At 36.8% G+C, this 27,035-nt stretch overlaps 2 protein-coding genes and 1 long non-coding RNA gene across 9 annotated transcripts in view; 1 reads left to right on the top strand and 2 right to left on the bottom strand.

The window, feature by feature from the left end:
- Nucleotides 1-1,005: 1,005 nt before the first annotated feature.
- LOC107836898 (uncharacterized) lies at nt 1,006-27,035 on the bottom strand. Its single transcript, XR_001662872.1, has 4 exons — nt 27,024-27,035; nt 22,846-22,852; nt 15,495-15,507; nt 1,006-1,374 (listed from the first exon to the last, which is right to left on the bottom strand). It is a non-coding gene; the product is annotated as an uncharacterized LOC107836898 (long non-coding RNA).
- Nucleotides 1,264-7,642, bottom strand: zdhhc6 (zDHHC palmitoyltransferase 6). 2 transcript variants are annotated; one of them, XM_007558249.2, is made up of 11 exons: nt 7,486-7,642; nt 5,777-6,305; nt 5,555-5,646; nt 4,458-4,617; nt 4,195-4,353; nt 3,752-3,805; nt 3,362-3,529; nt 2,848-2,889; nt 1,863-2,008; nt 1,734-1,780; nt 1,264-1,642 (listed from the first exon to the last, which is right to left on the bottom strand). In XM_007558249.2, the coding sequence occupies exons 2-11, from the start codon at nt 6,041-6,043 to the stop codon at nt 1,542-1,544; spliced, it is 1,236 nt and encodes a 411-aa protein (XP_007558311.1). In that variant the 5' UTR covers nt 6,044-6,305; nt 7,486-7,642; the 3' UTR covers nt 1,264-1,541. The 2 variants fall into 2 exon arrangements, with proteins under 2 accessions (XP_007558311.1, XP_007558309.1); XM_007558247.2 differs by having other exon boundaries at nt 1,863-2,011; nt 7,486-7,641.
- vti1a (vesicle transport through interaction with t-SNAREs 1A) overlaps nt 7,830-27,035 on the top strand; it is a 140,395-nt gene continuing 121,189 nt past the window's right edge. For all 6 annotated transcript variants that reach the window (XM_007558252.2, XM_007558251.2, XM_016674443.1 and 3 more), the window contains exons 1-3: nt 7,830-7,939; nt 12,664-12,722; nt 14,444-14,554. In XM_007558252.2, the coding sequence (XP_007558314.1) occupies nt 7,846-7,939; nt 12,664-12,722; nt 14,444-14,554 (264 nt within the window). In that variant the 5' untranslated portion in view covers nt 7,830-7,845. The remainder of the gene's footprint in view (nt 7,940-12,663; nt 12,723-14,443; nt 14,555-27,035) is intronic.

Here is a 27,035-nt window from a genome sequence, read left to right as displayed (position 1 = left end):
CTTGCATGAAAAAACAATTAATTATTTTAAATTCTTATTTTATTGATCTTATACATAAGCTTTTTATTACATAAGATCAATAATAAGATCAACAACTGACTTGCTAAAAAAATATATATATCACTATAGTATCTGTAGACACTATATAGATATCAATATAATTTCTATAAATTACTATATTAGTTACAGAGTAGTGTGGAGGTCAAAAGCCTGAGTGCCTTCTGATTTGTTAAGGAAAACCTGGCTGCCACCTTTAGCTCATCTGCATTCACTGGATCTGATCTCTTTGATCCTCCTTTGTAGATTCTCTAGTGGGGTGAAGTCAGGCCAGTGTGTTGGCCAGTCAAGCACAGTAATGTGGTTCTTTTCCTGCTGGAATATGAAATCAGAATGTCAATTAAGTGTTTCAACAGAGGGAAGCATTCCTGGTAAATGGCTGACCTGTCTTTGAACCTCAGAAACTTCGAACCACTGAGCAACAGTGCTTTTTGCTTTCGACCCAGGTACTACAAGCATCAATGGTTAAGCAACAACTTAACACAGGGAATTGTGAAAGCTGTACCCCATATTTTGTGGTTGTCCGGTTCTTGTAGCTTGAATTCCTCACCCAAAGTCTTGATTGGATCTTACCTCAATCTTATGTAGGTTGTGGTTCTCCATAATGAACCTTTTGTTAATGAAGGATTTTTTCTTCCATTGAACAAAAAAACAAAGCAAAAAAACAGAAAACACAAGGAGACTTGAAGTTATTAAATGCTTAAACAAGAACCATCTTTGACACAAGCATTTTATTTAATAAACTCCAGATTTTCTGAAATTTCTAATGAATTTGCAATATCTTGGGGGCAATTTTAGAAATGTTTAGAACCAGCTTTGTAGCAGGCATAATTTCCTTTCCAGGATACTTTCTTAAAGCTTGGAGCAATTTGTAGGATTTAAAATGAGGACATTTCAAGCAACAACAAAGTTAAAGTAAAAAAAAATAAACAAACAAAAAAAACACACTTATGGAAGATTATTCTTTTAATTTGCAATTCATAATTTGAGGCAAACTATTGGTTTTTACAAAAATAAAAGTAATGAATTGTTATCTCCATATTGTAGAAAGAGTTGCATTATGAAGCCCTGGGGTTAGCTGGGCAGGAGCATTGCATAAGTAGAAAAAATAACAAAAGTAAAAAAAAAAAAGAGAGAGAGATTCAAGTAAAAATAAAAACAATCACATAATCATAATAAAGTCACAAAAAAGCCTTTTGGCAATTCTTGGAAATTAAGACTCTTATTGGGTTTTCATTACAGTCAGAGGAGACAAACCAAACCCTCACACAAAGCATTATCCCTTTTTAGACATTTAACAGCAAGTGCTAAATAAGACTAAATAAGAAAAAAAAAAAAAAAAAAAAAAAAAAAAACATGGTGACATATTTATTTAGAGTAGGAAATTCTTGGGTAGAGCCCTGCAGCCTGAGGCAAGACATCTTCAGTAGATGGACATTCTGTTCAGCTGAACTCTCCTATACCTCATAAAGCCTCTGAATGAATTAATTTACTTTCTTATCACTGGTGCTATCATTGGCAGCTGTGTCATAATGGCACTTCTCAACGCATCTTCTCGGAAACCATCCGCGCACGCGATCTCCGGCTAAAAGGGAAAAGCAGAAAAAGCCATAAAGGATCCGTTCAAAGCTGCTAAAAAGAAAGATGTTCTAGTTACAGAGATTTAAACAGTTTACCTTTCATTTCTTCCTCATTCAAAACTTTGTCTCCATACATCCACCATCTACAGAAAACAAAAAAACAAGAATCAGATTTCTGGATAAACTGCACTCAGTGATTGGTCATTTTTGTGTGGATGAACATACTTGGTGCCACGGGTGGCCAGGATGATGTCCCCCTTACTGAGGGGGATCCTGGGTTCCTCAGTGCAAGGGGTTCTAAAAAAGGTTTGTAGACCCTTGCTGAGAGGGCAGCAGGCTCCATTATAATCCTCCACCACCTGGTACTGGACCTGCTGGTCAAGGCAAACACATATCACATTATTTTACTACTCCGATGATGACTTTCAGTTTTTTTATTTGTCTAGATTGTAACACGCATAGATTGTTTTCACCAAGACAAAGGCATTTTTTTATATACTTCTATAGGATTTACTGTCGCAATCTGAACATCTTAGCTGTCAAAAAGAACAATTAGATACAACGTAAACATCTGGTGTGAAGTCACACAAAAATGTTGACAATCCTGTTAAAAATCACAGCTTTGTGACCATGACAACTGGTCTATTTTTTCCTCCTTAAATGTAACGTATATCCTGTATAATTCAACTGAAAATCAAACATTTGATTAGGAGTAAAAATATGAAATCAAAGATAAAACCTTGCTGCATTATTGTGCCACGGTCAGAATAATAATTTGGTCGGATTCAATTTAGCATTTAATCATCTGTAATTCATTCACATTTATTGATAGTTTCATAATCAATCCGAAATTAGACATAACATGATCCTCAGTGCAAGTCAAGATAATAGCTGTATAATATTTCTAACAAAGTACTGAGCGCTAAAATTGTATGAAGAAGTCCTTCAATGAGGTATTAACTAAAAAGTTTGCTCATTTACGCGACCAGGTCATAGTAAGTGTTTTTACATTCATCCCATAAACTGGTTTATTTTTAAGTTGTACAGGATATGCGATATGTCCCTTTAATGGCAGAACATGTTTAAAATGCAATCATCATCAATATCAGTCATGGCATTTTTGAGATTCACTGTACATGGAGAATAAATATATCGCATTATAAATCTGCCAACCTATTCATGGCACAATAAGGCTTTAGCAGGTACTTACACTTCTAACTCTTTTATCAGCTTTCTGCTTCAACTGCTCCATCTGTAAAATACACAACAAACAGGACATAGTTAGGTCAGGACTATTGCAAAGTACCATTTAACATAAATAAGTAATGCCTCATAAATATTTAGTTAAAAGAAAACATCCGATTCAGAATTATTACTTAACATAGTGGCACTCAATATTTTCAGGCTGTGCCAATATTTCGAAGTGGAGCTCTTCTAATTTCATACTGTTAGAATTAATAGTAGATAATTGAGAATATCAGATGATATACTCATATGCGTCGATAGATCCACAAGGGTCAGTTCGGATTTGCCTTAAAAATGCTTTGCGATGTCACTACTGACAAAATAATTTGATTGCGCAACATAGAAACAACTAATTAGACATTAGTTTTGATATCAAAGCTAATGTCATCAAAACTCTCATCAGATCCAAGACTTTGAGAACAACTGACGTACTGTCGAAAGAGCAGAACATTATAATACAACCAATATGGAGAACCTACAGTTAAGGTGTGCTGGTGACACTTGGGATGAACCGGCCATACAATGCCGTCTCCCTTCGGTGTCCCTGACCATGTGAAGACTTGCTTGAAATTCAGCCAGCGGCCGCCGAGGTCATATGGGAAGATAAACTCCTCCCCTGTTTGGTAGTGCTGTATTCTGTCTTTGGCCTAAAGGGGGGAAAAAAACAAACAACATGGTGGCATGTACATGGTATTTAGTCTTTGTAATCAATATAGCAGATTGCAATAACACAGGCTTAGATACAACAAAATAATAGCCATATATGACAATAAAATGTAGAAAAGGTGTTAGAAAAATAGTTTTTGTTAAATGGAAACACTGAAACAGCATTAAATAAATGACTTATCACATCAAATAATAAATCTGACCTTTTCCTCAATCCAGGATTCGATTGAGGTTTTATTACGGAGAATGACTTTCATCTGAAAGAAACATTATGATTTGTCATTAAACCGTTAATAATGGTACATTTGTGTAAAAACAGAGTCATTGTATTGTTAATAGCTTCAGGCTGCTATTAAAATGTTTCATTTTTTAGACCCTTAAAGTGAAATATTCCACAGTTATCCTTAGCTTGCATGCCACTGAATCACTGTGCAACATAACAAAACATCCAAAAATAGAGGGAAGCAATACTGAGAGTAAACATACAGCTCCGCTGAACATCAGTGTGGCTTACATAGTTTATTGTGGCTTTGCATGTTTTCAACTAAATACCTATGTCACTTGCAACTTTGCATGGCAAACAACTTATGTAAAGTGGAAATGCCAAATGCAAATCTCAGGAGAAACAAAAAAAAACCCAACTTACTTGAATGAAGAAAAGCATTCCGACTGCAATTGTGGTGCCCAATGCCAAACCTAAGGCAAAGAGAGTGGCAGCAAAGGCAGGCACACTGAAGGGCATGAGGGGCTGAAACTGACGCACAGCACTCATGTCAATCTTTACTGTACTCCAACCAAATGATATCTGCAGATAAGAAAAAGAAGAAAAAAAAAGGAGGTTCGATACTTTTTCTACAGCTGCAAAAAACACAAGAAAGTCAGGCAGAGGGAGGTGGAAGTAATAACTACCCTCTCATACAGCTGTGTATACATGGTCATAATGAAGATAATGGCAGCATGTGAGCATCCCAGTGGAGCCAGCAGCAGGAAGCTAGTGAAGTAAGCATGGTTTAAGTGGCCACAGCAGTTGTTGATCCATGGGCAGTGGTGATCCATCTTCATAACACATCTGAAGGGCAGGAAAAACCACAGTGATTCTCCTCCAAAAACAACCAACCATACAAAAGAATCAGAGTCAAAGATGTAAACAAAAAAAAGAGACACATTAAACTAAAAGTACAGCATAAAACCCAGCCCTCAATATGTGGGTGAATGAACACAGTAGCATAGTTCATTAGCATTCAGTTTATCAGTGTGAACCGAATTTTATTTAGTACATTGTTCCATCTGGATAATAAACCTCTGAGAAGAGTTTACTGTTGTAGTAGTTCTTCCATTTGTTTTAACCAAATAATGAAAACTTGATAAGAGGAGAAGAAAAGCAGTTCTTATCAAGTCTTGGACTCGGTTCCATAAATTCCAGATTCAGCATTAAATTTCTGGTCATTGATTTTAAAACGCAAATCCAAAAGTTCATCCCAATTTTAAGGTAACTATACTTTAGCAGTCAGGCTTTTAGGAGGGAAGAGGGAGGGACCGGCTGATGTATGGATGGACACGGACAGAATTGTGGATGTGATGGCAGATTGATGGAAGAATAAAGTGATAAATGGATAGACTAATGGACATAAAGATGGACAGATAGAGATATGGATGGGTACAGACTATTGATGAATGGATAGAGGGATAGACTAATAGATGGACTGATGGTTGGATTAGTTAATGATAGAAGAATGATAGAAGAATACAATGGGCAGTAAGTCCACTCAGACTCAATGCATTTGACACTGTAATCGTGTCAACTGCATAATCCAGGTGCTGGATTAGTCTTCACAAGCTGCACCTTATATAACAGCAAGAGGTGTAAACATAAGCCAACTGTCCGGTAGTTGGGAGCTCCGATAACGGCTCAGTTGCTGCCACAGAGCATATCCTCCAAGTTCAAAAATGAATTCATAGGCGAGAAAAGAAAAACAGAACCAAGGTTTGTTTGTGCAGGTGTTTACCTGTTACATTTTCGACAGTGGTGGGATCTGGGGGCCTTGTAACCTTGGCAAACTCTGCAATATTGTAGGTACTGAGCATCATGTTGATTTTCCTGTTTGAGAATGAAAAACAGTAAGTTACCCAACTAGAATGAAATGACTTACCTCACTGTGTAGAAACATTTGGAGGGTATCATATAGTTTTATATTGTTTAAGCACCAATATATATATAAAAATCTTACAGGTTTCCAGCCAAGAGGAATGTATCCCGGTCCAACAAACATAGCATTGAAGTAGTTGTAGAGAATGAGCACAGTCCAGTTGATGAGCATGATGAAGTTAATGCTGCCCCCTGTAGTGTCCAGGGGCCAGTACCAGATAATAGAGTCCAGCATTGCCATGGTTGAGCATATAGCGATGACAGACAGTGCTATGATTGGACCCCAGTGGCACAACCGCCGAACCTCATGGAGGTTCTCAAATGTCACAAAGGTTGACAGGAACTTCATCCTTCAAACTGGAAGTTAACTTGCGTCCTTTTTGGTTCCGTTCCTGAAATGAATGTCCAGTGTGCTACTCTTTTCCACTGCTATCTTGTAAAGCCAGCGGTGCACATGGTTTTTGTCGTCTACTCTGTAACGCGTGGCAGTCCTGGCCTCGAGTCACCTGGGATCTTTGAGGCCCCCTGATCCTTGCAGTGATGAAGACCAGCATCCTTTTCTGTCAACATCTGTAACACACCATCCCAGTGAGAGACTCAAATTTCCCCATCTGTTAAGGAAAAAAGGAACGTGTTTAAACAAATGAACATGTGCAATGAAATTTTAGCACAAAACTATGCAGGTGTACATAGAGAGTTACAGAAATCTCAACATTCTGCTTTTCCGGAAATCACTAAAAGCTTGATTAGGAACCACTGGCTGACACAATCATGAGGTAGCATGCTGACTTGACAAATGGTCCAGCAGACAGTCACTGAGACTCTCAGCAAGTAGGATAAGTTACAAACAGTTAATGTTTTTTTTATAAGCTGTCCGTTAATTGAGTGCTGTATCCAAGCACGTTCACTGAAAGTTGAGGGGAAGGAAAACATTTGAAGAAAAAAAGGGGGAATATCAATAGGATGCCTGACACCTTGACACAAATATACGTTTTACTACTCTGATATGTTTGTGTTAAACGTCGTTTTTCCCCTTTAATAATATCTGAGATACAACATCTCAGAAGACATCTGAGTGCAATGAATCTACAACTTTTGCTTTTTGAATTGACCTAATAAAAAATAAATAAGTAATATTCCAGTTAATTGAGAGCCACCAGTATTGTTTTCCAAACCAACAGACTAAGTGAAAATTTTGGTTTTCTAACTTCTGTTTCAACATAGGCTTATAATTAATCGCTGTCATGTCAGTGACACACCTGACATTATTACTCTGCTTTGACAGAATTTCAAAATTTGGGCAGATATTTCTATTTTTGAAATTTATTTAGTCGATATTACGTAAGAGAAACTGAACGAGTATGTCACTGGTTTAAAGGGAAACGTAACAAAATAAATATAAAACAGTGCTAATTGGCTTCTAATTAGCTCCTACTGCCAAGCTAGCAATTTCGAACCAAAGATAGACAAAACAAACGAATTTATGCAAAATACTTTTTTTATTAGAGGCAAAAGAGACCGCTAGTTTTTTCCACTTCAGCAGGTTAATCATTATCAAATACATCATACTAATGATGTATTTATGCTTCCGCTTAGCTTTATAGCAAACTAACGTTAAATATCCTAGCTTCCCCGCCACCAGTTTTAACACGATCACCGCTACAAGCCGACGCATTTTCAAATAACGTAGATGAAACAGACCGATGTAAAGTTGTCACAAACACAAATCCATTTACGCATTTAAATTGTATTTGTAAAAGAGCGAAAAAGCTGTCACTTTAAATGACAAACCTGGCCACTTCCTTGCCTTTTTTCCTTCAATTTCTCCTGTGTACACAGGGTGGGAACCTTACTCATCATAGTCACCCAGACGCGAATACATTTAAATATCAGCAGAAATGTCTTTCAAAACCTCGTTAAGTCCTCAAAAATGTGAAAATATATCAAGCATAATCCACAAAGCACTAAGGTGAAAGGCATGTGCTATTGACTCACCGAACCCTTTTTGGGGAAAAAAAAACAAGTCTAGTTTCTTGTCGAGCCCTTTTTGTTGCTACTCAAGGAAAAGACTCCATTCGAGACTTGTTGTTATTATCCGGTGCTAACTGCCAACCAGACAGCTTCTTCTGTGTTTAAACTTATTATTCGAAGATGTCTTCAGACTTTGAGACCTACGAGCAGGATTTTGGGACTATCACCGCAGAAGTAACGAACAAAATTGGCAAAATTCCTAAACTAAGTGGAGGTAAGAAAGCTAAATTTGTTAACGTGACTCGGTGAGTTGCTAGCTAAGATGTCAGTTAGCTATCGTGTCTCAGCTGAGAGGAGGAGGTTGCAGTGTCAGGTGAAGCTTACTGGTTGTGTGATTTGATACAGTCACTCGATATTCCTCAAGGAAAAAAAAAACTATTAGTCTGTTATTGTGTCACATTTTCGTGTTCTTGCTTGTTAAATAAACTGAATGTGAACGCTTTCCTGTGATGTTTGTTTGATGGATTTAACAGCCGGATGTGCTGGTTGTGTCTTAAATAAAGTGAAGTATGTAAACACTGAAAGCATTTAAATATAGTAAAGTGCAGAAAACATTGTCTCTTTGAATTGTTTGTCAAATCAAACAGCTTAACGTGATAGAGCAATTCAGTAACTTGCATATGATACAATATTATGTTGTTGAAATTCATTCATAATGCATTTTAAAGACCGAACAGTGGTCAATAAAAATACAATTCATGGTTAAACTTGAAGTCATATGCAATACATTAGAATATATATCTCGATTAATCCAATTCGTCAGATTAAAAGTACCTTTTGAAAATAACTTTTAAGCAGTTATTAAACATACTTGTTATTAAGACCGCATTTATGTTTTTAAAAATAGTTTTTTTTATTAGTCTGATATATCATTCTAATTTTAAATGTCATGTTTTCAATACCTCTAAGTGTGAAATCTCCATAATTAACAGAAATAAAGAAAAGGCTTTCCGTGTCTAGTTAATCTACATAAAGTGTTTTACTTATGATAAAGTACCTAAAATAAAAGGACTTTTCAATAACATTCTAATGTATTGAATGGGTCTGTAGATAAAAATAAAGAGAAATAAAGTCTTTAAAAACGATTTTAAACACTCAGGGCCTGAGGCCAAGTTTTTCCATTGGCTGGCTGACTGATTGGTAAATCAATCAGTCAATTTTATTTAAACCCTTAGGCAGATTTGGAGACAGTGAGGTGAGTCATCTTCCTTGTCAAACAGAAAATTTAACATAAACACAGAATAAATATAAATATAACATGGTGAAAAGTGAAGTGGTGTTCAATACTTTAAAACATCTAAGTAGATGCAATCGCATTCCAAAAATAAAAATGCAATTGTGTATTTATGATAAAATAAGTATTAAGCCTGTCACTACTATTTAGAAATGTTTCTAATGGGCCATTCACATAAAATTTACAGCAGGTTTGTTGGAAACAAACCAAGTAATCTAAGCATACAAATGAATCCATAAATAAAGGTATGATTAGGATGTTTACAGCCCTAATGATTAAACATATTCTTGCAGTCAAATATTTCTACTTGTCAGTTGCAAATATGCACATTTGAAACCTCATTAATTATTATTTTTTTTATTTCAACCAAAGACTCATTTTCCCACTTTTTTGAAAGACAGTTCAAAATCAGTCTGATTACATGGAGAGTGTCTATGAACAGAGGTTTTCACATCTTTCCAAAGATTCTTAAGACTTATGCTCGAACTTTTACTGACTCTTCCTAACACACCTGAAGATAAGCACCACCACAGCATGATGCTGCCATCGTGTTTCACAGTGGTAATAATGTGTTCAGGGACATTGGTATTGTTTTCAAGCATAGGTTGAAAGCAAAAATTCCCACCATCTTTCATTTTTTTGGATATTCAATATTCAAAACGTTGATTTCTAGTTTTTCCTGGAGATAATTTATTCATCATGAGATAATATTTGCCTATTAAAGTACAGTGAAATGTGTGAGCACTATTTACTTTTAAAGCAAATTTGCAAATTACAAAAAGCAAATTTTGCCTTTAGGTGGCCGCCCACAGAGGTTTGGTTCTTCAACTCACCGTGAAGCACCACTGTTTATAATTTTAAACGTGGACATTTAAGAAGTTAAAATAATTCTCATGCGGATGCAAACAGATGGTTCAAAATCAGACTGCCAGTAAAACAATTTACTGGCTTTGTAGTTTAGGTGCAATCAGATTTATCAGCTTCCTAGCAAACTAGATGGAAACATGTAAAGAAAAATCTTAGCAATTTCCTGTTTCTCCAAGAAAATGTAGGTCTGCAGTCTCTTGTTTACGCCTCTTTAGAGATTCGGTGTGTGAAATACGCTCTCGCAATTTCAGTTTCTGCCGCGAGGTGCCTGGATAGAGCGTAATAGAGGCAGCGCATGATGCAAAAAAGTAAACTGGAAATCACAGTGTTTGTTTACAACCCATCAAAAATGGTAGCAGAAGTTCTCCCTGCTTGTCTGCACTCGGCTTGTATGTTTGTGTTGAGATATAAATACTTAATATATATTTGGATGTATTTTGCAGCAGATCCTCGCAGAAAGTGTCTTGAAAATGTAAATGTTGCATTACATGTGTAAGTGCTGAGTAATTGTGGATGCACATACAGTAAGCTTTAATGGTTTGTTGCCTTCAAGATAAGAAATTATGTGCTCAAAATCTGAGTTATTTCTGACAGGAGCTAAACTTATTTAGGACTATATAGATTTACTGTTTTCAATGACATGTGACCTTTTTGAACTTCTGCCTCTCAGTTGTCTATAATGTTAATTTCTTGTTAACAATGACACTAAGTGTAAAATATGTGAGGTTGTATACTACTATTTCTATTGTTCTAATTACCACCTTCTAAAAATACGTTTAGGTTTAAATTTTGATTTTCTAAAGTGGGACAACTTCTAAACTTCTGTCTTGTCCACAAGTCAAAGTTAGAAGAAAAATGGTCAAGCCCTTTCTTCTTTATTTACTTGACTTCTGTGTGCAAAACTCCTCATGTGTCCGTCAGCAGTTTGTAGTCTCAGTAAATATCCATACATATTTCACGCCTCTCCTGCTTGAGTTTGAGTTGGAGAGAGAGCACAATCTCACCTTTCTCTCAATCGCCTCTGGCTGTTTACTGTGTACGTTGTGAGGTTGGACACAGGTTTTAAAAATGTATTTGAGGACTGGCAAAAGGTAATCTTGGCCCATGGATCCATAATAAATGACAATCTAGGGTTAGCTTTTTTTTCTTCTTCTCCTTTTTTTCTTAACATTGCAGCCCACAACTGATAGACCTTGTGATTTGCTTTTGAGTTAGAAGTTTTGTTGACTCTTGCGTTTAAATATTTTAAAATACTCTTAAATTTTTCCAGATAGTTCTTCTGATTCATGGGTTTGTTTCATGTAAAATACATTTAGTCACATGACTACTGCCTGAGTGTTGCTCATAAGAACAATTTCTTTTGAATTTACAAGTCCTTTGTTTAGCATTTGTGAAAAAGCCTTTGTGATTTGGAGAAAAAAAATTAATAAGGTTGTAATATGACTTTCCAGTTCATTGTCACAACCAGTGATTTTTATTTATTTATTTATTTTGATTTGTTATGCATGCATGAGCATATTCATGGGGACAATTAACATTTCCTTGTACATAAACCCAGATCATTGACTTGGATGATTTGTAGCCATTTTGAGAATTAATAATTGACGTAACAGTTGTGGTCAAGCATAACTTGTTGAAGATTTTCTGGTGACCGTATTTGTTTCTTGTTGTTTATAATGTTAGCGTGATTACGACGTGCACAAATATTAGGCAAGTCATATTTTTGAGGAAATATGTTTATTAATCCTATCTACAGTGCTTTCAGATAATCCAAAATATTAAAAAACTCAAACATGAAGGTTTAAGAAAGTAAAAGTGAGGTTTTGGCTTTTTTAGGGATTATATGTATAACAGAACTGGAAGGTGATGGGTTCCTGGTAGCTTCAGACTTGGTTCCTCTCAAATCTTTGGTCGGTAATTTGTGATTCTTTTTATTTTCTTTACCGATTATGTTTCTTGTGACCCTGTTGAGTATGTGAAACAAAACCTTTGATGGTGATATGATCACGCCCCAAGATCTTAGCAATTTCAAGAGCACTGCATCCCTCTGAGAGACTTTTGGTAATTTTTGACTTTTGAGAGTCAATTAAATCTCTTTTGGCACATTTTGCATTTTACACCTTCCCTCATTACACAGATATATCATCTGTTATCCTTAAATCCTTTAAGCAATCAACTGTATCCAGTTCACAATTTGAAAATGTGCCTAAAAATGAAGATGTGGTCAAAATACTCACTTCCCTAGCAATTCTGCACACAGTGCAACGTGGTACTTGATCACCAAGCAACTCGCCAAGATGTACAATTGATGTTCCTTCCTGGGATTGTTGAAAAGAACTAATTTTAGAGCAAATACCAATTTAGCACCTGTACTCAAAGTATGAGCGCTGCTGCCATAAGTAATGATTGAAGGTTCTGAAGTTTACGTTGGAACTTGAAGTCCTAATGAGTTTCTATGGGTAATGTGGAAGAGCATCCATGGGGTGAGGTGTGGAGCAGAGTGTTACTCATTCTGAGCGGGATTCACAGTCGTGGCAAGTGAGCAAAGCCGACACCTCCCATCCCTTTGAGTTGGCATGAGGCGTCTCACTGCTCCTCAACAGAAACCAACAAAGGCCTCACACACGCCATAACTAAGAGACATCAAATGTTGGCTCGTCGTGTGGAGAGAATGTGTAAATATATCTTCAAATGTGTCCTCGTGTGTTGTTTTCTCCCACTGTCTTTCTATTTCTCTCCCCCATCTCTTCCCCTGTTGTGGGGGAGTTTGGCTGTTGTCACGAAGCTCTGTTCCTCCGTCGGCTGATCAATAATGGTGTTGTTTTTTTCTCTTGCAGAGGAGAAGACACAGCTGGTTCTAAATGTCGACAAACAGCTTGAAGAAGTCAGAGAGTTGGTATGTCTTTGATCAGTAATTTTCTCCTTTTTTCCATTTTCTAAATTATGAATTTGTGGCAAGAGGAGAGGGCAGAGGGAGGGGGGAGGGGGGGCAGTTTTCACGGCAACCAGACAACTGCACCTGTATTATCCCGGTGCTGACATGACATGCAGACATGTGCACACTTCACATGGCGGAAAGGAGGCTTCCTCCTCACATGATTACTTCCCAGTAATCTGCTTTTAAGTGACACCCCTATGACACATTTCAAGCCATTATCTCGAGGTGAAAGACTTCATGTTGCTGTTTAAAAATAAATAAATAAAAGGAAGCAGTCACCTGACGGAGACAAATTGTTTTTGCAGTTGTCTTGTTGTGGCATGGTGATTAGCTTCCTCCAAGTCTGCCAAGAAGGGATCCGTGCACCGATGCATCAGATGTACTTTTCCCTCATCCGCTGTGACACTGTTGAGCCCATTCATGTCGGTGCAATAAAGGGCCCCTCATATGTTGATGCTGCATTTATTTACAGAGATGCTCTATTTTGTTGCTACTTTTATCACAGCTGAGTGACATGAGCAGACATGAGCATTACGTTTTTACAGTCAGCGCTGGAACGTAATGTTGCTGTAGTTACAGATTTTTAAAGTTTTCTCTTTTATTTTAATTAAAATACTTTTAAAGCCTTCCTTTTCCTTTGAGATATCCCGCTTTGTTTTATTGCACAAACTATGGTACAGTCGCGGTATATCACCATTGCATGAAGACAGCAGCCGTGATTTTGAAACTTTATATATTGTGTTTGAATAATTGTAATACAATTATTTATTACAATTATTTGTGGATCTAATGGGATTCTCTTAGTGCTAATGTCAATTTTATTTACAAAAAGCTTTAAAAACAGCTTATATATGCACCAAATTGCTGCACAGTATTCATAAAATTATTGATAAAAACACATGGGAATAAAACAAGAAGAAATAAAAAAATAAACGAAAAAAATAAAAAATAAAAAAGAGAGACAGGACAGGTAGATCACAATGTCAGGCTCTCAGTATGACAACCCTAAAATAAAACTTCCATGGTTTTATAGTATGACGACATTTACACAAATATTTCTAAACACATTTGTAATGAAAAGATCTAACAGCTTTTTTTAAAAAAAAAGTAAGCATGAAGTGTTTCCGCAGCTAAACCGGCATTGCATCTTAGCCATAGTTGTAATACCACTTTGCTGTTTTAAAACTGCTTTACCATATCAAGATCATTGAATGGTTCTTATTCATTTTGCACACAAAAAAATAGTGACAGGTGTAGTTGACAGATGCTGAAAAGAAAGCAAGTTATATACCTCTTTCAGCCAGATGAACGGCAGTGCGCAGCATCAGCTGGTGAGGGGCAGCTCTGCCTTTTTTTCGTCTTCTAGTCAAGGGTAGAGGGCATTAACCATCTTTCATTGCACTGACCGTATGCAGCAACAGAAACATATTTAATATAATTAAACACGTTTCAATTTGCAGAAAAAATATGATGGAAAATTTATAATTTTTTAAAGTGGTGGTGTTTGGTGGGTAAAGTTTTTTTTATTTTATTTTTTTTGCCATAGAGTTGACGAGGGGAAATACGTGTGTTGATCCTCACTTCAAAATCGATTTTTGATGCTGCTGAAATGGATTTTAAAGTGTAAGAAAACACCTTGGAAATGTTTTGCCATGAACCGTGTTATTTGCGGGTTCTAGCTTGAGCAGATGGACCTGGAGGTGCGGGAGATCCCCATCCAGAGCCGCGCCATGTACAACAGCAGGCTGAAGAGCTACAAGCAGGAGGTGGAGAAGCTCGAGAAAGACTTCGTAAGTGCCTTTAATAAACTCAGATTCTCACAGGACGATAACAACAGCAGTTCCTGCGAATACACAGCACATTTAAACAGTTTCTGCACAAAACAAAATTTGCATGTACGCCATATTTAAGGTTGTTACCATCAACCACCATCAGGTCTATTTGCACCAAAGCTTGGTCTCTAAACCAAGCACCTTTTCTCTTGCAATCATTTTTACTCACACAAACAGCCGAGCACAGAGGCCCAGCGCTGCATCCACTGAGGTTAATTCACAGTTTATTTTTGAACTTGCAAGGGATGCCCACTGAGAGCAGGTTGTGCATGTTTGTGTTGCTGCAGAATCTGGCCTTGTTTAGTAATTCATAACTCACTCTATGTTTTTGCTTCATTTCAAACCTCTGTCAAAGCTTAATGAACAGTCTATTCTTCTGGGTCATTTTCTTTTTACTCTATATTTACTCAAAAATACTCAAGGTATTTCAACTGATCGAACACCCTTTTTAAAAATAGACAATTATTCGATTCAACTTCTTTTTTTTTTTTCTCCTTTGGAATAGTATGATTACTACAAGTTGTTGAGGATTTTTCAATGATAAATGTATTTTGTTATTTGTTTTGTTTGTAGTGTTGTGCTGCTGCTTACACTGCAGTAGAGTGTTCTTGAGTTCTCAACTGCAGACCTAGCAGATGAGAACGCTCAGGTCTGTTCCTTCATGTTTCTGTTTTGATTTATTTCCACTTTTTACAGTTATTTGGAACAAATCGCATAAACCAGGATATTAAACTTTGTTTCTAGCTGGTTTTTGAAGACATTTCGTGAAAACTTACCTAGAAAAGTTAAAAGATCTTTAATATGTGTATTTTATTAGTTTCCATGAAAGGGACTTTGTGGGTAGCTTGTTTTCTACAAAGAAGAGACAGAAATTTTACTTTTTCTAAATTCCATGGACATTTAAACATCAACTTAAAAGCTTTTCAAAATAAATATTTTAATAGCATTTAAAAAAATAATGGAATTCAAATCTGTGACATTGTCCTATAATTATTGTTGAGGTGAAAAACAATATAGTTTCATTCCATATTTAAAAGTGGTTGGCCGTAGATATACCAAAGCAGTATTTTGTAGCAATTTGCCATGAATGGCATGTTCTCTTCTCTTTCTAGTTTTGAAGAGTTTGCACATTTCCTGTCTGCTTACAATAAATGCAGGCCATTAGTGCCACAAAATCTGCAAAAATTCTGTGAAAATAGCAAAACGGCTTCAGGTTGCATTTATTTTTTTTCAGAATTTGTTGAAGGATCTATTATTATTATTATTATTATTATTATTATTATTATTATTATTATTACTAAAAATACTGTTAAATGAACTTTAATTGAAATGATAGTTGTTCAAAAATATATGTATTGCTACTTTTTAACTTAATACTTAATAGGCTATTGTTCATTGACAGTCATCATCATAGTCATCATGGGAATGAAATGAATGAAATTAATGTTGAAATGTTATCCAAAAATATTGGCTTTCTTTCTCTGCTGTGAAACATACTGGACTGAGAAGTTGATGTCAGTGGGATAATGCCTCTACAATAAAAGATTATTTATTTTAAGGTTTTTATCCATCTTTGCAAAGCATAACATTAAATGTAGAGAATGCTGTGTTATGTCTCAAATGAAATAATATTTCAAACCTTTTACTCTTCTAAATGCACACCAGTGACGTAAACATGCTTAAAAACCTGCCTAGATGGAGACATAGTGCACCAGTAATCTGTGAACACGCCAGTCTGACTGAGATGACAGAGGGGGGTCTCTGTGCCAAGACAGGTTGCTCTCCTCACCCTGGGTTTTTAATTGGCTCATGATTAATCTTTAACTTTTCTTCCTCCTTCACTCACTGTACCTAATCATCAAGCAGTTATCACCTGCTGAGGCTCATGTTAGTCTTAATTTCCATTGCTGGTGTTTTTGTCTTATTATTATTTCTCCCTCTGGAGCATTTGGGAGACTTGTTATGGATTCCTACACTCAGCTTACAATAATGTACATAAATAGATAAAAAAAACATGTACATTTGAGTCATCTTCGCACACCAAAGTTGGGTTCATCACGGCATGCAATAATGAAATGCAAAGACGAAAGAAGGAAAGAAGCAGCAGCCATAGTTCTTGTTGTTTGAGCATAATTAGCTCCTTTCCACGTCATGTGCTGTGGCCTAAGCAGCACACATGGAAACTACGATCACCCAACTTGCATAATTATATTTTATTGGAACTTTTTTTCCCCCCTGATGCAAGTGTTCAGAAAGCAAGAACTTCCAAGTCTCTCAGATGTGCATCAGAAGTGCCAAATGCTGTAGCCAACCTCAGCCTCTCACTTCCTACAGGCCAAGGAAGGACATGACACTCGGTTCGAGAGGAATCTGGTAGAAAAAAGGCAATCTCCTTTCTTTTTAATGTAAAAAGCTCTGCCTTTGTTGTGCTTTCCGTGGATATCAAGGCCTTTTCACTCCCTCACTACTCAATCTCGCCGCACTTCCCACCCCCCACTGGCCTCCCATGGGTGTCTCCCTCCTTAGCCTTCTCTCTCATCCTCTCATTCACCCACGGTTTGAAGTGCTCCTACCACCGGTGTGCCAGCTTGAGACCTCATTCCCGCTTCTTTCCAGACGGGGCAAGAGTCGACCTCGCTAACCCGTCCATTTCATCCAGGAAGACAACTTATCAAACGGGCCTCCCTAAGGTGGATATATAGGCTTTGTTGCTGTGGTCGAGAGCTTCATCCTGATAATAGAGGAGGCATTGGGGGTCTGAAAGGTGCAGCAGCCGAAGGGGATGCCGTCCTTTTAAAAAGTATATAACTAAGATTTGAACAATCCTGCTTGCCAGGGTTCAAGCAAAACAGAGCAGAATGGCTCAGCTCTTAGCAGCAGCTTTCATCAAGTCAAGATGACTCAGGGTCTTTTTAAGAAAATCTCAGTTGATGTTTTGATATTCTAATAATAGTGGGAATTCTTAGTTTTAATGCATTAAATGACAAATATATGCTGATTTTCAGTATTTGACAAGGGGAAATGATCTGATTCAGGCTGATGGCTGATGAGTGTGTTTCCGTTCACAGCGGCTGTGAAAGGGCCGATCTTACAGTATAAATTGTAGTAAAATTTCTTACTTCCTTGGGAGTCTAAATGTTTGAAGAAAATTAAAAGAAAAATTACTGGTGATGATTGCCTTTTGCTTTGTCAGATGAGATTGTTTTTGGAACTATTGAGCAGACCTCTTTGAATTACCGAGAAAAAGGTATTACGATATGGGATCACCTCTAAATGTTACAATTTGTCAACATTTTTTAAAATAATTTCATTAATTGGTGTTATTTGATTAAAATACATAAGTCAGTGTTGTGTTTCTGTTAGTATTTTAAAAAACGCCTTCCTTGCTATTTTCTGAAGTTTTACTGATTTACCGTACAAAATGTCTCTTTTATCACACAAACCTCAATGTATTTTATTTTATGTGATTGATCAACACAAGTTGGGACATTATTGTAAAGAGGAATGAAATGATACAGGGTTTTACTTTTATTTTTACTCTTGCAAATCTGAATACTGTAATTGATCTGCCTTTGTTGACACACGAATATGCCTTCACCTATACCGGTCTGTTGTAGCTCTGGCTGAATATTTCAGGCTGTTGTCCTCCTGTAAGGTCAGCCTCCACCACTGACGTCAATGTAGCTCCGCCCATCTTTCCATTAATTCTTATGAGCTTCCTTGTTTCTGCTGAAGAAAGCACCCCCACAGCATGATGCCATCACTACCGTACTTTCAATTAGTAGTGGTGTGTTCAGGTTAGTCATTTGATCTCTCACCTTGCCACTCTCCTGTTGAGACCAGATTTTTAGAGTGCATGAGTATTGTCATCATGTTTGCCCACCTGAGCTGTCATCATCTATTGCTCCTGCAGAGTTGCCATTGGGTTTTTGGGCCTCTTCTCTGATTATGACTAATGGCCAATCCATTGTAAACTCTTCAAAGATTTGAATATTGTTTTATAATCTAACACAGCTTTAAATTTCTCCACAACTTCATCTCTGACCTATTTGGGGTGTTCTTCGCTCTTCATGATGCTGTTTGTTCATGAACAAGATTTAGCAAACCCCTGAGACCGTCACAGAACAGTTGTCTTTACGCTGAGATTAAATGACACAGGTGTACCATTTTTATAGTGATCCACAGAGAAAAATGTTCTTCAATGACAAACGCATTACTAAATAAACCAGCTATTTACAAAAAAAAAAGGTTCAAATGGCAAGTGATGGGCATGAAAGAACCCCTGGAGACCTGCCTGTAAGCCTTAAAAGTTGCTCAGATACTATTGTTTACTGGGATTACTGTAGAATATTCTATAAATTTTGTGAAAAATGTTTTATTTTTTTTATTTAGGAGTAGCTAAAGTAAAACACATCAAAATTGATGGTTTCAACATGACGACAATGTGGAAAAAGTTCAGGAGAGCTCGTCAGCATGCAGGCCTGGTTCCACAGGCTTGCATGGATGTTCAGGTCTTTTTGCTGTAGATGGCACTGTTGCTCTAAGGATTTCCTTTTGTCTCAGGACCAACATGCTTTGAGGTGTTGGAGTGGAGTCAAAATGACAAATTCATTCCCCTTATTACTGTGTTTAACCTTTTATTTATGTTTTCTTTTTGATATTTTTTCCCCCAGTATTCCCAGCATTCTTTTAAAGTTTTAGATCAGGAGAACAAAAACTAAAAATATGTGAAGTCTAATATAATTTTGTAAAGGTATTATAAGAATTTTATAATTTAGGCCTCACCAATTTTTCACATCTCTTTTAAAATTTCACATATTCCTTGAGAAATGTATTTATCTTTTTATATTCAATAGCAGAAGGGTCTAAATGTAAGAGGCATTATGTTGAAGAATCCTTGACTTAAATAAGGTTAATTAGAAGCCTTTAAGCCCCGATAAGTTTTATTATTGAGTACCTCATAGTTCTCTCTCTTTTAGTGTCTCTTATGTTCAAGGCAGTTATATTGATGGCATGAGAGCCGTTGTGCGATGCTTTTGTTACTTGGATAGAAATGCTGATGCTGATTCGTCATAAGATGCTGAATATTATTTCATCAAGGACCCCCCAAAAAGATGCCATTCATCACTGCACTTCATTGATTTCTTTTGAAACACACACTCCATCCTCACCAAGCCTTTTTTTTTGTGAGCTTGGTAAATATGTTGTCACAGCGCACAATGGCCGTTATTCCACGATCTGAAAATGTGATACGGTCACTTTTTCTTTTCTTTTTTTTTTTTTTTTTTGTATTCATCTGAAATACAGTACTTGAAGAAACGTGTTCATTCTGAAAAGGTTTGAAATGATGATTTTTACGTCTCCCACTCATTTCTGGCTTCATTTATTCCATTATAGATCACGAAATTAAATCACGGACCCCGCTGTCGCAGGGATACAACTATCCCTTCCTAATTTCCAGTTGTTTGCTGGGTATTGTTTGGAGCTTCAGTCATGGTCAAGGGGGATGTCTGGACTGCCTCATCCTTTAATAAAAACGGTTTAGATGGAATGCTTCCTCGTGTCTGCCCAGGGAGATAATTAATGCATTTCCAAAGAGTCGACCAACCTTGAAATATTGAACAGTTTATTTTCCAGGTACACAGAGTTGAACATAATGGGGGAAAAAAGATGGTCTAAAAAATTTTTCCCCTCTGTATATCCCTTTCACAAGTGACCTTAAAAAGAAAACTTAAACCACTGGACTGTTTTCTTTTTTTTTTTTTTTTTTTTTTTTTTTTTTACTTTTTATAACACCTATTTAAATCTTTTAAAATGAAAATCATGTTTCAGTTTTAATTAAGAAAAATGCAAATACACAAAGAAATGAAAGATCAGATTAAACGTACCAATTTTGAGCATAAATCTGACCAAAACATTTTTTGTGTGTGAATCAAGATGCACCTTGGTGTCCTGTTTTATTGGTTAAAAGTGACTTAATATTAGGCTGTTTACTTCTCACTCATTTGAGGGTTATTCACAAGCTGTTCATTTTTACTACTACATTTACTCATCTGTAGCGTATGAAGTCTGATTTTATTGCTAAGCTTAAAAAACAAACAAAAATAAGCATGTTGATAATTACCTTTTTTGTATTGAGTTAGTTTTTATAACTAAGCCACAATATTTCAAGGTTGCAGCAACCATTTAAGTTCCATTAATGCTTGACATGTTTGATATGATGAACAACTTTGATGGAGAAATTAGTTTGCAAAGTCATTTATCAAAATGTTTTGCATTAAGTTTCTTTGCCCTTTAAAAAGTTATTTTTCCTCCCAAATACTGATAATTATGTTGCAGTATCATTTTTGGTAGATTTTATTTTTAGGGAGGGTTGGACAAGTTTAATTCTTTCGTTAACCATGCTTCAAGAGATTATGTATTGGGATTGTTGTAATCCATCTTTTTGGGTTTATGTTTTTATGCCCCTTGTCCTCATTACTCTGACTCTTGCCAGAGACAACATGACAGACCAACATGAGTTGGTTGTTCGACACTTTTTAAATCGCCTTAGGTTGGCTTACTTGTTCTTACCAGAGACAGAAGTGAAGACAGATTGACTCTTTGAATGTTTTTTTTTTCTTTTTTTTCTGCTTAATAACCCATCAACGCTAAAGTCTAATCACTCATAGCAAGTTATAAAAGGGACTCCCTTAAATTGTCTGGGATTTTCTTCCTACATTTCCTCTGCACTGAGTGCAGATTTAAGATGTAAGCAAGCAGATCTTCCTCTCTACTTAAGAATTACGGCTTTCATTTGGAGGTTGCTGTGAACTGTGCATCTTCCTCAAGCTGTTTGTGAATTTGGAGACTTGGAGGCTTTTCCATGTCCTCTTAATGGACACCATGATTGGCTTCATTCATGGATTTAATTCTTGTCACTCAAGTTGGTTGAAGCAGTTTGTTACAAAGCTTAAAAGCACATATTCATGTGTAATTTGGAATGTGCTAGGTAAATAAAAACACCAGCACCCTCAAAATGGAGTTTGTGCAAGGGTTAAAGAAATCTGTAAATCTTTTTTCTAAGACATATTTTGATATGTAAAAAAAAATAACTACAAAGCTATCCTTTGTCATTAATGAGTAATTAGATAAATACACTGTAATTTGTGTAACTACATTATTATTAATGGAGTCTTTTATGCTACAAACTGGAGCTGCACCAGTCTGGCTTAGCTGATGCGAATTGTGATTTCTGACCGATTTTTGATTTTTCTTTTCTTTTTTGTTATATAAAGAATACAACACACATAAGACAGCAAATTTGCAGGTTCTTATGAGAGCAAGTTGCTAATTGTAACACATTCATGAAATAATTTTTTTAATCAAATTCATCGACATATGGCCTGCTGGTCTCAACAATGTTGATCATTAACCCAAATGCTCAATTGTTAGCGTTGAGACCCAGGTTATGGTGATGATGAATTTAATAAAGAGAGCTCAAACACAGTCCAACACAGGCGGCAAGGCAGAGAGTTAGCACACAGCTAATGACCGGTAGCAACCGAAAGACAGAGGACTGAAAATGAGAGCTCAACCAACACAGGACTTTACAGTTCAACTGTGGTGGCAAGCAGACAAATGACATATGACCAGGATCCGACAAGAGACAAAGACAACAGGTAGGACTAAATACACAGGGAGGGTAATCAAGGAATGAGACACACCTGGGAAGCAATCAACGGGGAAGACGCAGAAACAACAGAGACTCAGGACAGAAACTGAACACAGAAAAACCTTAAAATAAATACACAGAAACACGGATCATGACAGAAAGGCAGTTTTTTTTTATAAGAAAAACATGAAAAATACTAAAATACTAAATTCAAACAACATATTTAAAAATTCTTCAATTATTGATAAAACAAAATAAATGGATATAGTGATTATAGTCAAACTAGAAATGCAGTTATAATTAACTTCACATGAAATCAAAATATTAAAAAAAATATTCAGATGCAGTTTAAGTTGACTTTTAAACATATCAACACCCTGCGCTGTCTTCAACGACGATGATCCATCACCTAAATCATAATCAATGAGGAATGGATAAGCAAATGGATAAAGTCCTATTATAATGCACTTTAAATTAGGATTTGATCCAGAATAATTGATAATTTTTCATGTATCTCTGTCATGAAGAATTATACATACAGATACAAAATGGAAATAGTTATGTTTGCCTTATTAGATCTAAAGTAAACATAAACCTTATGCCTATATGCAGATATTAGCTAATAAATAAGCATTAGGAAAGCACTAGGAAAAATCTTGGTATTTCTAGTGATAAATTCTATTTTTTGTTCAGAGTTGCCTCACAGAAATCACATAGCCTCACATTTGTAGTGAGATCTCCCCACTCCTTCCTCCTGTTCATCTCTCTTATGGTAACTTCTGTCTGTAAGGAGGGGGATATCTGCATTTTGCCCGAAGCACCGGATTTGTTTGTCAGTGTGCAAATTCGGCCGTTATCCGACCAGCCGATCGTTTCCTCTCCCCGCTTATCTCTCCTGGCCCCTCCAAAGTCACCGCACTTCTACACACAGTGACAGCGATCAGTATAGCTTTCAGACGCTTGTCTGGCTCAGTCTTAAGCGAGAAGTGAAGGCCCTCCCAGGTCCCCTCACTGTCCTCGGGGCTTGTGTGATTGAGTGACTGGTGAGAGCGGGGGGCTAAAGATAATAAGGGGGGGATATAAAGACACGGGGAGATGATATGATAACGCCCCCTCCTCCCTCAATCCTTTCCACCTCCCCTTCACTTTTTCTTTCTGTTCTCCTCTCTGTCCTACTCCCCATTTTTATGCAGCGAGCCCATCCCATGCACTAGTGTAAACCAGAAGTGACATGTGACACCCACTCCCCAGTGATGTGCTGACAAGCAGGTACTAGAATAGGTGACAATGTTTTCTTTTTTTTTTTTTTTTCTTTTTTGCCAGACTGGCTTAAGTATGGTGAGGGGGATTCATGAAGTATTTATGAAATATATTATGAATCATTGGCTCTGTGTTTTCCGTCTGTATTTTAGGCAGTGGCATTTGATTTTTAATAAGTAAGCCTCAGAGAAGGAGACACGGTGAATAGATGAGGAACTCTTCTTGCATCCTGTGTTTACTGGTGTTTCCTAATAGTTAGATTTCCATGTTTACACGTTTTAATCCCAGCTCACAACCCTGACACACACACACACAATTAAACCTAAGTTTCTTCCTCTGATCCTAAGTGTTTCTAATGAGGGAGCATGCCAAAAAGAAAGGGGGATGTACTTTTGCTCTCTGCAACCAACAATTTTGCCTTTTTTCTGGTGTTTTTGAAGCCTGCAGTGGTATCTAGCTGTGGCCTTGATCAGAATTACATTGTGGAAGATGAATTAAGTGCTTTTTCTTTTTTTTTTCAATTATCCCAGAGGTTGGCAAACATTAGAGCATCAGCTTAGTCCTGCAGTGAGACTAAAGTCTTTAGTTTTGTTCCTCTGTTTGTTCTCCTGTTTGCTTCACTTTTTGCTGTGTGTATTTCCAAAAGCACATGCAACAAGAGAAGATTTAATAGCTTATTAGATAAATAGTTTTAAGCTAGGCATTGATCATATGAGATTCTCTAGTACAAATACCATGATTTCATGGGATTTACACAAAATGTAAAATAAAAACATAATCTTTCTGGCAGGTGCGGTTAAACATATGTCTAAATTGTTGGAGTATTTGTTTTTACCTCTATTTGTAAAAATGAACAGTGAATCAGTGATGTTTTATCAAGAGAAAACTAATTATTCCTTATTAGCCAGGGTTGCTAGCCTGCAGTCTGCTGCTTTACAGACACCCCTTGTAGCTTGGCAGCTGTAATTTTTAAACTATCATCTTAAGAGTGATATAATGCACTCCTATAATTCCTACACTATGTATTTTTTGGTACCAGAAATATTTCCTAAAAGTCAAATTTGTCATTGTTGTAATTGAGAAAAAAATAAAATAAAAATTTTATTCAGTCATCCTCAGTGCACAGCATTAAGTTGTGGAGGACATCTTAATTATTGTCACATCTTATTTATTTTATTTTATTTATTTTGAACATGATACAAGTATAAAATCACACACATCAACAAGGAATGCAAAAGAGACATATTTTTGTACTACAATAATCTTGAGATGCTCAAAAAGGATTAGGACGAAGTAGGAAACTTATGAACTCCTACCACATAAACTCATGTAATATTTTCAGATGGACCCTCATTATTAAATAAAAAAATAAATAAATAAACATATGAGAATTACTTTATGATACTCTAGTCACTCTGACACGCTGTGGCATGTCAGAAGGACTTTAACCCATAGAAAAAATGGAATGCAAAGTCTTAGCAGTTTGGATGTAGACTCCACTAATTGACTGGATTATCAGTATAAGGGGGAAAATGTATCTAATTTTTCAGCAGCTGATCAGCAGTCCACAGGAAGAAGTGGGAGAACGGCAGCACTATGTTTCTCTATGTTGCTTCCATTTTTTTCTCTGCCATTTTATTAAAAGAATTTAAAATTGCCTGAAAGTTATGAAGCAGTTTTAGCTGCGTTTATGCTGTAGTGTTAATACTTTTACTTGTCTACCTCAGTTCATTCCCCTTGGAAACATTTATTCTACATTCTTCCTTTTATATACTTAAAAAAATAATTATAACAAAATTTAGATTGTTTTTTCTAACCCATTTTATTCCTTATGCTTGTTCTTAAATTTGACCCTTCTAAGTTGTCTTCACTTCTCCACCGTAAGCCATTAGTTGGCCGTTTCTCCTAATTTCCGAGCTGCTGGTGCATTCCAGCGCAGAACCTGCAGACACCCTGGAAACTGTGAAGTGCACTGGGAAGTTCAGGAGGGCACATGTTGGAAAGGCTTGGAAAAGAGGCCTAACTGGCCTCATCAGCATTTCAATGTGTTTCGCATAGTGAAATGACAAAGTATACATAAATATATAGAGATAATGATCTGGCTAAGTCTCTATGTGTGCTGCTGCATTCTTATGCTAATGGTGAAGCAATTCAGCACCAACAATGGACACATTACAATAAAAGGCAAAGCACTAAAGGAGATGGCCTTCTGTGTGTGTCCACTGATGGATGCGCATGTGCACACGCTCAGCAGGCCCAACTCCTCTCCCTTTGTGTCTAGTTTCTTTTTTTTTTTATTACATTTTTCAATTTTAGATAACAGTCCAAGAATAGACATCAAACAGAAATGAATCATAAATCGAGGTCAGGACTGAGCCTCTTTCCAAAGCAGAGGAAGGGTTAAAAGTGAAGGTATCTTTAAAAAAGATGGGAAGACTGATAGGTGAGGAGTTCTTCTCAGCAAAGGGATCAGTGAACCATATGTAGGTGCCCACAGGCTAATGGGCCGGTTGGTCCCTGGCTTGCCAGGTATCCAGCAAGCACACAAACACATTCATACACACGCTCTCTTTTTCCCTCCTTGTCATCCTCCAGTACCCACCTCTCCCACCCCTCCTGTGAAAATACCTCCTCCACTTTTCCTCTAATCTCACCTTTTTCTCTGGTGCTGACCCAGGGAGGCCGGCTTTATTCCCCACTGCACGCCAGAAGCCAGCGTTGTGATCGGAGCCCGGGCCCCTGCGCTGGTTCTCCTCTCCTCTCCTCTTTTCTTGCCCTGGCTACCCACCTCCCCAACGGCTCTACTCTATTGATTTACTCCTCCAACCAATGCTGTCTGTCTCTGTTTTGCACCACCAGCACCCAGGTCCCTCATCTTTAGAACCTTCGCTCTCTCTTTATTTTTCTATCTTTTCATACTTTCTTTCTGTCCCATCCTGCACAACTTTGCTCTTGGTAAGACAAAAACCTGACAGGATAAGAGAGGACGACAAATAAGAGTGATGGAAAGATAGTCTGGGAGGGAAAGTGGGGGCTTTGATTTTTTCTTTTTATTAAAAGCACTTTCTTATTTTAATATTGGGTTTAATTGCACTCTTGTGTCTTAAAGAAATAACCATCATCCTTCAAAAAGTATACAGTTCCTTCTCCATCAAAGTCCTGCTTGATATTACTCTTTTGTTTGGAGTTCCCTTGCAACCCCTGCCTGTGGACTTCACTCACACTATCCTGGCCTCTTGCTTTATGGTAACAGTTTTTAAGCTTATATTGACTGATCTTACCGACACTTTGCAGTAGAAATGACTTTTCAGGGAAATGCACAACTGGGTATCACAGAGAAATGAGAATAAAAGGCCTCCATCAGAATAGTATTCTTCTACCATCAAACTCTCTCCTAAGAGTTAAAATCCTGTATCAAATGTGGTTTAATTTAGAAAGTGTATAGATTTTCTAAAAAATGTCTGGCTTTTATTTGTATTTTAAGTATTAGAAGAAAAACGGTAAAATTGTTACCAAAAAAACTTG

The sequence above is a fragment of the Poecilia formosa genome, unplaced genomic scaffold, assembly GCF_000485575.1.
Source record: "Poecilia formosa unplaced genomic scaffold, Poecilia_formosa-5.1.2 Scaffold95, whole genome shotgun sequence".
Taxonomy (NCBI): Eukaryota; Metazoa; Chordata; class Actinopteri; order Cyprinodontiformes; family Poeciliidae; genus Poecilia; species Poecilia formosa.
Note: the sequence above shows the minus strand (reverse complement) of the source record. Positions and strands in the feature narration are given on the sequence as shown.

Bases quoted from the DNA above. Each gene is read 5' to 3' on its own strand.
- zdhhc6 (XM_007558247.2), bottom strand. From the start codon at position 6,043: ATGAAGTTCCTGTCAACCTTTGTGACATTTGAGAACCTCCATGAGGTT. The intron at 5,647-5,776 runs GTAAGATTTTTA...ATTCTCAAACAG, and splicing joins TTCCTCTTGGCTGGAAACCT to GAAAATCAACATGATGCTCA. The intron at 4,618-5,554 runs GTAAACACCTGC...CCTGCCCTTCAG, and splicing joins CACTGTCGAAAATGTAACAG to ATGTGTTATGAAGATGGATC.